This window comes from Hippocampus bargibanti, linkage group LG22, assembly GCF_051943395.1.
Source record: "Hippocampus bargibanti isolate YZ-2025 linkage group LG22, ASM5194339v1, whole genome shotgun sequence".
Classification (NCBI taxonomy): domain Eukaryota; kingdom Metazoa; phylum Chordata; class Actinopteri; order Syngnathiformes; family Syngnathidae; genus Hippocampus; species Hippocampus bargibanti.
In genome coordinates, this window is record NC_142755.1 from 6,827,030 (window position 1) to 6,840,000 (window position 12,971).

Genomic DNA, 12,971 nt, shown 5'->3' on the forward strand with positions numbered 1-12,971 from the left:
CAAATGCATGAATAATGACTGGGATAAAAAGATGGCCTGAAACAAAAATATGCAATCAAAGTAGCATGTAAGAGAAAATACAAATTAAAGAATAAAAATCAACAAATTAAGGATCAAAGTTGTGACTATTAGCTGTTAGGTGGCTAGCTGTTGGCTATCTGGCTATCTATTAACTATTTATTAGCTATCCATTCGCTAGCTGGCTAGTTATTAGCTGTCTAGCTGACTGGCTGTAAACAGTCTAGCTGTTGGGTATCTGGCTATATATTAGCTATTTATTTGCTATCTAGCTAGCTATTAGCTGTCTAGCTGACTGGCTGTAAACTGTCGAGCTGTTGGCTGTCTATCTATTAGCTATTTATTTGTTATCCATTCGCTAACTAGCTAGCTATTTTTCCCATTTGTGGGACAAATAAAGGTTTTCTGATTCGGATTAGCTGTATAGCTAACTGGGTGTAAACTGTCTAGCTGGCTAGCTATCTGGATACCAATTAGCTATTTATTTGCTATCCATTAGCTAGCTAGCTAGCTTTCTATCTATTTAAATTACTCCGGGGTTGAGTGAACACTGGCACATGTGGCTTCGTTGCTCACCTACAGAAAAACGTAATTGTAAAGTGTGACTGTAAAGTGACCTCGAGAGTTTTGAAAGGCGCTTATAAATGAAATGTATTATCATTATTATAAAAATCTCAAACAAAAATGTCAACAATAAAATCCGCCAATCAATACGCCATCGATGCCTCCTGGAAGCTAAGGTAAATCACTAATTGCGCCACACGAATCAGCTGGCGTGATTTCTTTCAGATCGTTGCATGGCGAAAAAAAAACGCGTAAGAGCCACCCCACGACGTCTGGGTACCCCCAAAGTCATGTGACTTGCCTGGAAGGTGTAGAAGCTGGTGCCGTTGGGCGGGTGCGCTTTGGGGCAGTTGGCCCCCGCGCTCACCTCGGAGAAAATCATTATCCTCCCAAGGTCCCGGATCAGGGCATGACCACCGCGGAGCAAACAAAAGACCCCCTCCCCTCCCTCAAAATATCTTCACAATCAGCACGCAGTAGCACGCGCGCCCGAGGCGAGCTCATCAGCGGCCGAGAGACGCCGCCGCGGCTCGGACTGCAACTGCACGGCGGCGGCTGTGCTCGCGTTCAGTAGGACCCAGCAACGGGCGGCCACCACCCGCCTCTCTGTACCCCCTCCCCTCCTTTCTTCACCTCTTCATCCTCTTCGCGCACCAATCAGCTGCGAGAAGAACCACAACAAGAAAAGGCTGTCGTGTGCACGCCGCTGCGGCAGAGGGCGCCAAAAGCACCGATTTTGCTCTGAGCCGGTTGCCAGTCAGTCCATACATCAATGTACAAATACTAATACAGACATAAGATGTAAATGTAAATTTCTACACTGCGAGATTAATAAAGGGAAATCCAATCCAATCCAATAGAAAAACAGGGCAAACACTATATATCGTATACTGTATCTATCTACATCTATCAATCTACAGTGAGACCTCAATTTATGAACTTAATTGGTTCCCAGACAGAGTGTGTAAGGCAAAAAGTGTGTATCTAAAAAAAATTCCCATAAGAAACCATTAAAATGGGAATAATCTGTTCCCGGGTTTCCATAAAATATACTTTTCAACTAAATAAGCCTTGAAACTACACACAACCTACCTTATCCTATGTATAATAAATGTGATATTGTATTGTAATGAAAGAAATACACTGCACTATATAATAAAGTCACTTTATTTACATGTGTGATGGTCATTGATGGCTCTTAATTGACACCTGTTGCTTTCTGACTTGTAAGGTCTTACGAAACGGAGGCATCACATTATCATTCATCATGTTGATGTTTCTTATAGCCTTTTCTGAATGGAACTGTTCAATAAAAGCCTGGACATCAACTGTTGAATGGCCTGCTTCTGCTTGTCCTCTTGAAGGCAATTCAAATTCTCTGTGTTGATGACCTCATTATGGTCAGCAACAAGCTCCTCGATGTCATCTGCATTCACTTTGAGTCCCATAGGTGCTGGCAGAGATTTTATGACAACAAAAGGCGCGAGTCCGATGATTCCACGGACGCGGAATAAAACGCGACAAAAGAAGGCGGGCGCGGCCAATAAAATGGCACACTCGCGTCTCACAATCACCTCGTGCAAAGCAAACTTTTGGAGCAAAGCAAACTTTTGGAGCACAAGACATAGCGATGCGCTTTCGTCGTAATCATGTCACTGGTGAGGTTACAGTGACTCGTTGAAATGAAATTAAATTGCAGTGTCGCGAGCGGCAGCCACGCCCAAGCTGTCAACTCGCTGACCTGAAAGACAAGATCATGGCAAGAATGAAAACTGGGCAACTAAGAAACCGATTACAAGGGCTATGTGAAGTACCACCTGAAAGTGTCATGGAAACTGTGAATGCTGAGAACGATCCCCGACCGGAACGATCACGGAAACCAATGAGCTGATATACGCTTCAGCATCAGTGGTCCTAGAGATGCTTGGCTACAAGAGCAACTATGAGCGCCATGAGATCCATTACCCACCATGGAAAAGACGGTTGGAGGCCAAGATCAAGGCGGCCCGGAAAGATGTGAGTCAATTGACGGAGACCCAGAGAGGTGTGAATAAAAGGCCAAGAGGTACATGCAGATAACCATACCTGAAGCACTCGAAACTGCCAAACAAAGGCTCCAGGCCTTGTCCAGTCGCCTAAAGAGGTACACAAAAGAGAATGAGGCCAGAAGAATAAACGGGCTGTTCGCAACACAACCTGCGAAAGTGTACGCTCAGTGGCAGGGTTCTAACAGCAGAGCAGACCCTCCAAGGCTGGAAACTGAAAGATACTGGAAAGGCATATGGGAGAAGGAGGTCGCACATAACAGCAATGCACAATGGCTGGTGACTCTGAAAGAGGAGCACAGCAACCTCCCTGAACAGAACCCAGTTACCATCACAGCGGCAGATATACAAGGAAGAGTCTCATGTATGAAAAACTGGACGGCACCAGGCCCGGATATGGTCCACACCTACTGGCTAAAGAAACTCACAGATGGCACGAGCGCCTAGCAGCACAAATGAACCAGCTGCTGATGGATGGGAAGGGCCAAGATGGCTAACCATGAAGGGCGAACAATCCTGGGTGCAGTTCCTTCCAACTATCGGCCAATAACCTGTCTCTCCACAACATGGAAGCTCATGTCAGGCATCATTGCGGCTAAGATAAGTGGACACATGGATCAATACATGAGCAAAGCACAGAAAGGCATTAGTAGAGATACTAGAGGTGCCAAACATCAGCTGCTGGTTGACAGAACAGTCGCTCAAGACTGCAGGTCCCGACATACCAACCTGTGCACAGCCTGGATTGATTACAAGAAAGCATATGACTCGATGCCACACACATGGATCACTGAATGCTTGGAGTTGTATAAGGTCAACAGGACTCGATGAGGATGTGGAAAACCACACTTGAAGCCAATGGCAAGCCACTAACGCAAGTGTCCATCAAATGTGGCATATATCAAGGTGATGCACTCTCCCCACTGCTGTTCTGCATAGGACTGAACCCCCTCAGCCAGATAATCGCCAAGACAGGCTATGGATACCGCCTCAGAAATGGAGCTACGATCAGTCACCTCCTCTACATGGATGACATAAAGCTGTATTGCTAAGAGCGAAAGGGACATAGACTCCCTGATCCACACAACCAGGATCTACAGCAGTGACATCGGAATGTCATTCGGGCTGGAGAAATGTAGTCGGATGGTGACTAAGAGGGGCAAGGTAGTCCACACTGAAGGGGTCTCACTCCCTGAAGGAACAATAGCAGACATTGAAAACAGCTACAAGTACCTCGGTATACCACAGGCCAATGGCAACCTCGAACTAGCAACAAGGAAAGCAGCGACAACCAAATACCTCCAGCGAGTGAGGCAAGTCCTCAGAAGCCAGCTCAATGGCAAGAACAAGACCCGGGCAATAAACAGTGATCAGATACCCTGCAGGAATAATAAGGTTTGCCAAAGGAAGAGATTCAGACCACGGATGTTAAGACCCGAAAACTCCTCACCATGCACGGAGGGTTCCATCCCAAGTCCAGCACCCTGAGACTGTATACAAGCCGTGAGGAAGGAGGCCGGGGACTAGTGAGTGTGAGAGCCACTGTCCAGGATGAAACATCCAAGCTCCATGAATACATCAAAGAGAGGGCTCCAACGGATGAAATACCCAGAGAATGTCTCAGACAATGGGGAACAGAGGATGAGGTGCTGGATGAGGGACAATCATGGGAGGAAAAGCCCCTACACGGGATGTACCACCGAACCATAGCAGAAGTGGGTGATCTCAAGAAGTCCTATCAGTGGCTAGAGAGGGCTGGCCTAAAGGACAGCACAGAGGCACTCATCCTGGCTGCCCAAGAGCAGGCCCTAGCAAGCAGGGATATACCACACCAGACAAGACCCAAGGTGTAGGTAGTGCACCTGAGACAATCCAACACGTAACTGCAGGGTGTAAGATGCTGGCAGGGAAAGCCTACATGGAGCGCCATAACCAGGTGGTTGGCATAGTCTACCGAAACATCTGTGCGGAGTATGGACTGGAAACCCCAAGGTCAAAATGGGAAACACCTCCCAAGATAGTAGAGAATGACCGAGCAAAGATCCTGTGGGACTTCCAGATACAGACTGACAAGATGGTAATGGCCAACCAACCAGATATCGTGGTCATAGATAAAGGGGAAAGGAAAGCCGTTGTCGTGGATGTAGCGGTCCCGAGTGATGGAAACATCAGAAAGAAGGAACATGAGAAAATCGAGAAATACCAAAGGCTCAGAGAGGAGCTGGAGAGAGCCTGGAAGGTAAAGGTGACAGTCGTGCCTGTGGTGGTCGGAGCACTCGGGGCAGTGACCCCCAAACTCAACGAGTGGTTGCAACAGATCCCGGGAACAACATCGGATATCTCGGTCCAGAAAAGCGCAGTGCTGGGAACAGCACGGATACTGTGCAGAACCCTCAAGCTTCCTGGCCTTTGGTAGAGGACCCGAGCTGAAATGGGGGACAGACACCACCCATGGTGGGTGAGACGCGGATTTATATATATATATATATATATATATATATATATATATATATATATATATATATATATATATATATATATACAGTAAAGTCTCGTTATATCGATATTCAAGGGAGTCCGAAAAAATATCGATATAACCGGGACTATCGATATATCCGACCCTCTTTACATGTAATTTTGTAATTTTCTCCGCGCGTGCATAGAAATAGTATCGATATAACCGGGACTATCGATATATCCGATATCGATATAACGAGACTTTACTGTATATATATATATATATATATATATATATATATATATATATATATATATATATATATATATATATATATATATATATATATATATACAGTAAAGTCTCGTTATATCGATATTCAAGGGAGTCCGAAAAAATATCGATATAACCGGGACTATCGATATATCCGACCCTCTTTACATGTAATTTTCTCCGCGCGTGCATAGAAATAGTATCGATATAACCGGGACTATCGATATATCCGATATCGATATAACGAGACTTTACTGTATATATATATATATATATATATATATATATATACAGTAAGATATATATATATATATATATATACAGTAAAGTCTCGTTATATCGATATTCAAGGGAGTCCGAAAAAATATCGATATAACCGGGACTATCGATATATCCGACCCTCTTTACATGTAATTTTCTCCGCGCGTGCATAGAAATAGTATCGATATAACAGGGACTATCGATACATCCGATATCGATATAACGAGACTTTACTGTATATATATATATATATATATATATATATATATATATATATATATATATATATATATATATATATATATATATATATACACACACACCTACCTACCTATCTATCTATGTACACACACACTTCAAAAAATGGAAAACGTTTCCTGCTCCCCAAAACAAAGGAACCCCCCCCAAAAAAAAATAATGACAATCGACTGACGCCATTCATCTTGGAGGAGTGCCTGTCTTATTTTTTTTTTTTTTTTTTGCACCAAGCGCAAATAAGAAAATAAAGAAATAAGTCAAGTTTCCTCCCACCGCTGCTCTCTACTTGATTTGCAACTTGGGCCTCATCAGTCTTCCGAATGACGAGTGGCAGGAGGAAAAGAAAAAAAAAGGAAGAGGAGGCCATCTCATAAGTTCCTCATTAACACCCCCTCACCAAGGATAGTGCTCATTTCTGAAGGCGCACACACACAAACACACACCGATTTTATAACCGAAGGGTTTTGTGCCAGCAAGTTTAACAAGATTTGAAGAGGGAAAACATGGACATAAATCCCCAAAATGTGATTAAGAAGTCTGCACAAAGTCAAAGTTAAGTTCCAATATAGCAAAAATATACCTGGCAACCTTGGCTAATGGCTGCCCTTATAAACGATGACAATGCCCGTATAAAAGTTGTAGTACGCCGTATATTATTTGAAATGATTAAAAAACAAATGCTAACGCAAGCGCACATGTTATACTTTTATCAATTCGACCGTACACAGCGAATAAAAAATATATACGATTGAAGATTAATTTTGCTAGTTTGCCTTGACAATAGTAGCAATCAGCGGCAGCATTGTCATTGGCTACCAGCAGTTGAGAACAACTGGATTTGAGCCAAAATGGTACAGTAAAGTCTCGTTATATCGATATCGGATATATCGATAGTCCCGGTTATATCGATACTATTTCTATGCACGCACGGAGAAAATTACATGCAAACAGGGTTGGATATATCGATAGTCCCGGTTATATCGATATTTTTTCGGACTCCCTTGAATATCGATATAACGAGACTTTACTGTATTTGGAAGATCGCTTCACAATTAACTCACTCACTGCCATTCACAAATTTATTCAGGAATTGAAAATACGAAATAGAGCGCCATTCCCGAATATGTTAGGGTTTTGGTTATTTTTTTTCATGCTTGGGTGCCGATAAAGCGCTGGCCATGGCCTCTAGCAATGTTTTTCTTTTCCACAAGGGGGCAGCATTTCCCCTTTTTTCCATGTTAGCGCTTGTTCCAGCTTCAGCTGATGTTAAAGCGCTATATGAACCAATATGTATGTTTTGCATTGTATTTTGGACAGCCGCCCTCATTTCAAGCTTATATAACTCCAGACGCATATAATTTAAGAATTAAGCGCTGAGAAACTTTTTTTCTCATGAAAGAAGAGAGGCTAATAATAATAATAGTAATAATAATAATAGTAGTAGTAATAATAATAATAATAATAATAATAATAATAATAATAATAATAATAATAATACATGTAATGCAATGTTCACTGAACCTGGAAGTCTCTGTCTGTCTGTTTGTCTGTCTCTGTCTGTCTAGCTGTCTCTTTTTATTATAATAATAATAGTAATAATAATAATAATACATTTAATTTATAAGCCCCTTTCAAAACTGACACGGTCACTTTAAAGTCACAGGATAAGTTTTTCTCTGGGTGAGCAGCGGCAGCCACACGCGCCAGCGTTCACTCAACCTGGAATAACTCAAATAGATAGAAAGTTAGCTAGCTGGCTAATAGGTAACTAATACATAGCTAGCTAGATAGATAGCAAATAGATAGTTAGGTAGCCAGCTAGATAGCTAGCTAGATAGCAATAATAACAATAATAATACATTTGAATCCGGAAGTAACTTAAATAGATAGAAAACGAGCTAGCTAGCTAATAGATAGCTAATAGATGACTAGCTAGATAGATATATAGCTATTCAGCAAATATGTCTAACGCTGTATTGAATGTTGATGTAGTACTAAAACTCAATATATCTGTGTGTCCTGGAATTTGAATGACAATGACAAAAACCCTGGCACTGAAGTGGATACATATTTGCACATCATCTGGCAGTGAATAAGTTAATACTTCATGAGAAGAAATGTTTTATGTATGCTAAATAACTAAACCAAAGACTAAGAAACCCCCTTCGGTGGAGGTCAAACTTCCATTTCCTTCTCACTGTGTTGGCGCAAATCTCAATTCTGGGGTCGTTTTGCATCTCTGTGCTACGTAGCTGAGACATAAGGATGCTAACGCCTCACAAACAGGCAGGAGTTTAAAAAACAGGAGTAAAATACATGTTCCCGTTTGAAAGTTTGCATAAAAGTATGCAGTACTTTGTTTGAAATGATTAAAAAATGTATAAAATACAGTGAAAAGGTATAAATTGAAAGGTATTTGAATTTGAATCATTGGACCGCAATTCTAAAGGGCATTGGCACCCTCTTGTGGACAATATTGGTACTGGCCCAAATTATGAACATGAAAAGTATCAAGGAGCTTTCGTTTCAGAGCGTGTGGGGAAAAAAAGGTTTAAAGTTGAAAATATCAGCCGTTGCTATTCTGGGTCGCATTACTGAACATTTTGAAAGGTGGCAGGATTTGTTTTTCCTTCCAAATAAGCCAACAGCGGCCTGCAACCATCTTATTAAATGGCGGTCGTGCTAAATACACGCAAACACACACCACCGTTTGTTATACAAACACTGTTTGGGCCTTGAGCTTGTGCTAATCGTGTCGCTCCAGCTAGCGTGACAAGCGCCGGCTCATAAAAGTCATCTTTGTTTCATGCCTCAAGTTGTCACGGGTCCAATGCGTGGCTAATGCTAAAGGGGGTGGGAGGCAACCGCCGCGGCTAGTCGCTGCTACGTCACAAATCAATTGCGAGGCAGACTTTGTTTGTTAGCTTGTATCAAGGAACTTCCGGGTTGAGTGAACGCTGGAGCGTGTGGCTCCAAAAGTCGTTCAAAAAGTACAGATGACAGCTGAAGAAACTGAGAGCTTACACAGACATATTTATTAGCGTGCTAGCTATTAGCTAGAAAGCTAGGGACTATCGATATATCCGATATCGATATAACGAGACTTTACTGTATTTGCAATTTATTAGCTATCTAACTAGCTGGCTAGCTATCTATTAGCTGTCTAACTAGATAGCTAGCTATCTATTAGTTATCTATTAGCTTGCTAGCTAGCTTCCTATCTATTTAAGTTACTTCCGGGATGAGTGAACGCTGGCGCGTGTGGCTGCCGCCGCTCACCCAAAGAAAACATTATCTTGTGACTGCAAAGTGACCTTGAGAGTTTTGAAAGGCGCTTATAAATGAAATGTGTTATTATTATTATTGAAGTAAGTGGAGGAGTGTCATTGAGAATCTTTGCCGCCATCATCTGGTATCTGAATGTCAAGGAACTAGGTTGAGGTTGGTTGAAAAATTCCATTTCGACCAAACTAGTGCCTTTTGGCATCTGGTGCTTTTTGACATTTGTTTTCAAGGCTAAAAATGTTTGGGTGAGCGTCCATGACTTGAAAAATTTGTCGTTTTTAGCTTTGGTTGCTTTTCACCAGAGGCAACGTTTGGTCGTGACCTACTTTTTTTTTATAGCTGTCACTCACGCGGTCGTGCGTCATGCTACTGCCTCACTCGCACAGGCTGGAACCATCCTATTCTATCTACGAGTCTCTTTTTCTGTTCTAGCTAGCCGATTAGCGCACTGCTACGTTCGGGTCTGGGGGTTCTTTTGGGTGAAATATAGCTAAGCGACATTAGCGGCGGTATCCGAATTAGCATTCCGAAAATGTTTTCCGACCCCCTCCCAGCTCTTTGCGGCCAAACCTGTGATACTCGCGTGTCCCCATCGAGTCGAAGCCCTGGGTGGCGTTCAAACGCTTCTTTGTGCAATGGCGACATTTTTCGAAGAGCTGCGCGAATGACTCGCCGTTGCCGCGGGACTATTGCGTTTATGATGCTCCATCACCCCCAAAAAATGTTAGAGATTGTTAGTTTTTCTTTGGGTGTCCAAACTCTTCCATTTTCTTTTGTTGTCCACGTTGACGAAATTATTCCACAAGAATTGTATTCAAAAGTTGCGCAACAGACGCGACCCAATTTATGAACAAAATATGTTCCGAACGGTTGTTCGTAAGTTGATTTTGCTCGTAAGTTGATTTAGTGCTGTATTTTGTATGGATTGTATCTTTAAGGCTTAGAAAGTATGTTTAAGGTTTATATAAATATGTTTCAGTAACCTGAATTAGTTTGTACTGATAGATACATTTAATAAAATATATACTCTATGAATATATGTACAACTGGAGAGAACACATGTACTACATATGTTTGTACAAAAATGTTCGTATGTACCGTTGTTCGTAACACGGATGTTCGTAAGTAGGGAAGCGTCTGTATTTTGTATGGAATGTATGTTTAAGGCTCATATAAGTATGTTTAAGGCTTGTATAAGTAACCTGTAGTGGTTTGTCCTGAAAAACATTTAATAAAATATATGCTTTATAAAGATATGTACATTTACAACTGGAGAGAATACTACATATCTTAATACAAAAATGTTCGTATGTACCGTTGTTCGTAACTCGAATGTTCATAAGTAGGGAAGTGTCTGTATTTTGCATAGAATGTACGTTTAAGGCTTATATAAGTATGTTTCAGGCTTGTAAAGGTAACCGGTATTGGTTTGTACTAAAAATAAACATTTAATAAAATGTATGCTCTAAAAAGATATGTACATTTACAACTGGAGAGAATACTACATAATTATGTTACTACAAAAATGTTTGTGTGTACCGATGTTCATAACTCGAATGTTTGTAAGTAGGGGAGTGACAAACAAACGAATCACCACCAAAAAAAGTGAGTCACTAAAAGGTTGCATTACGATAATTCTGCTACGAAGGCACAGATGCTAACGCTAGCTTTCGCCCAACTAGCCTTGACCAATTGCTCGTAATGGCCTTCAAATGACTCGATGAGTCATCTCCTTTATCTTTACACAGCTTGTTACCTCTCAAACCTTTATTTGTTTGTTAGCGTTCATTAGCAGTCAAAAGCTCAAATGAGCGTTTCCCATCTGCTGTCGCGCGATGACGAGCTAATCGTCACGTTCTGGAGTCGCAACGCCGACGTGGCGCTCTAATTCCAGCCCAATAATTGTATTATTTTTCTTTTTGAAGATGCGTGGGGTGATTGTAGCCATTTGTGGGCTGAAACCCTCTTGGAAAAGTATGCCGATGCCTATGTGGAATTGCCGCGGCTTGGAATTGAAGCGCATTTACGTGGGAGATGTGAGACAATTTATTTTTGTCAATGGATGCTACAGCTTCGTGTTTGCTTTCAACATTTAGCTTGTAGCAGACATGCAAATTCCACCACGACGTCCCTGATCCACTGATGAAAAGGACGTTTTTATCCTCTCTTCTTTCATCTACAACAGCTTCATGCAACATAGAGGGTGTAGAAAGTGCTTAAGAATGAATGACTGTGTCTTTGTGCTGCCACATTATTTTTTTTTTTTTAATGTGGATCGGTCGCGGCTTGGAATTGAAGCGGATTTACAGTGCGTGGGACAGGAGAAGTGACACAATCTCTTTTCGTCAATAGATGGTACAGCTTCCTGTTTGCTTTCGACATTTAGCTTGTAGCAAACGTGCACATTTCGCCACGACGTCCCTGATCCACTGGTGAAAAGGAGGCTTTGATCCTCTCCTCTTTCATCTGGAACTGCTTCATGAAAGAAAGAGGGCGCAGAAAATGCTAAAGATTGAAGATTGTTTGTGTCTTTTGTGTTGTGGCACATTTTTTTTGTTTTGTTTTTGACTTCAAGATGGCGTCGCGAGTGTGGCTGCCTTTACAGCAGCTCCTGTATTTTGTTTTTCTACTTCTTCCATTCCTTTCATCGCTTTGCTGCTGTGAAATGCAAATAATAATAATAATAATAATAATAATAATAATAAATTTCATATAGGCTGCAGCAACCCCGCGACCCTAATGAGGAATAAGCGGTACGGAAAATGAGATGAGATAAATTTCATTTATCAGCGCCTTTCAAAACTCTCAAGGTCACTTCACAGTCACAGGATAAGTTTTTCTGTGGGTGCGCAGTGGCAGCCACATGCGTTCACTCAACCCGAAAGTAACTCAAACAGATAGAAACCTAGCGAGCTAACAGATACCCAATAGATAGCTAATAGCCAGCCAGCTAGACCGTAGCTAGCTAATAGATAGCGAACAGCCAGCCAGTCATCTAGCTAACTAGCTATTCGCAATGGGTAGCAATGGCACCACGTGAAATGAAACACAGTTAATCTGTGGCGCGACTTCTCCACTGTGAGACAAATAATTAGCTTCGGTATGTATCACGTCATTTAACGGTTACTTCCAGCTGGCGCTGAGCAAAACTTGTTCGCGGCAAGCTGGCAAAGACGTAATGATGTCATCGACAGACCAGAGGAAATAATGAGGTCTACTCATGACCCAGGCTAAACTTAGCTCCCTATCGTGAGATAAGGAAAGCTAGTTAGAAATAAGCTACATTGCAGCGCTTTGAAGACCCTGTCTTGGTCAACTGGGTGGTTGGGGGCGGGGTCAGCCAAGGTCAGCTGATAGGCCCATCTTCCTGGATTTTTAAATTTCCCAATAATGATTGACAGATGAGGCCCAAATTGACTTTCGTGCATTAGAGACTAGCAGTGCTAGAAATGCTAAGTTAGCACAGTAGGGGGCGGGGGGTATCCTTACCTGCGGCAGGGCGGAACTAAGCTGCCTCTGCAGCGAATCTCGGTCGTAGATGATATCTTGCAAGTGCTGCTGGGACAAAGCCAGGCTCTCCTGCGTCTCCCTCAGCGTGTCCAGCAGGCGGTCTCGCTCGTCCAGCATGTTGACCATCAACTGCTCAAAGTGCGAATCCGGGTCGGACGAACTGCTCTGCGAGCCGCGCTGGCTCGGCGCCGTGTCCTCGCTGATGGTGGGCATCACCTCGCACATCATCTTGCTGCTGAGAAGCAAAAAAAAAAAAATGGGGGGGGGGGGGGAGAAGAGGTCAAAGGTCACATCCACGT

At 42.4% G+C, this 12,971-nt stretch overlaps 1 protein-coding gene across 1 annotated transcript in view; it reads right to left on the reverse strand.

The window, feature by feature from the left end:
• Positions 1-12,971, reverse strand: part of ppfia2 (PTPRF interacting protein alpha 2) — a 53,537-nt gene that overhangs the window by 36,114 nt on the left and 4,452 nt on the right. Inside the window, 1 exon segment of the mRNA XM_088989285.1 lies at positions 12,652-12,907. Within this exon segment, the coding sequence (XP_088845411.1) occupies positions 12,652-12,900 (249 nt within the window). The 5' untranslated portion in view covers positions 12,901-12,907.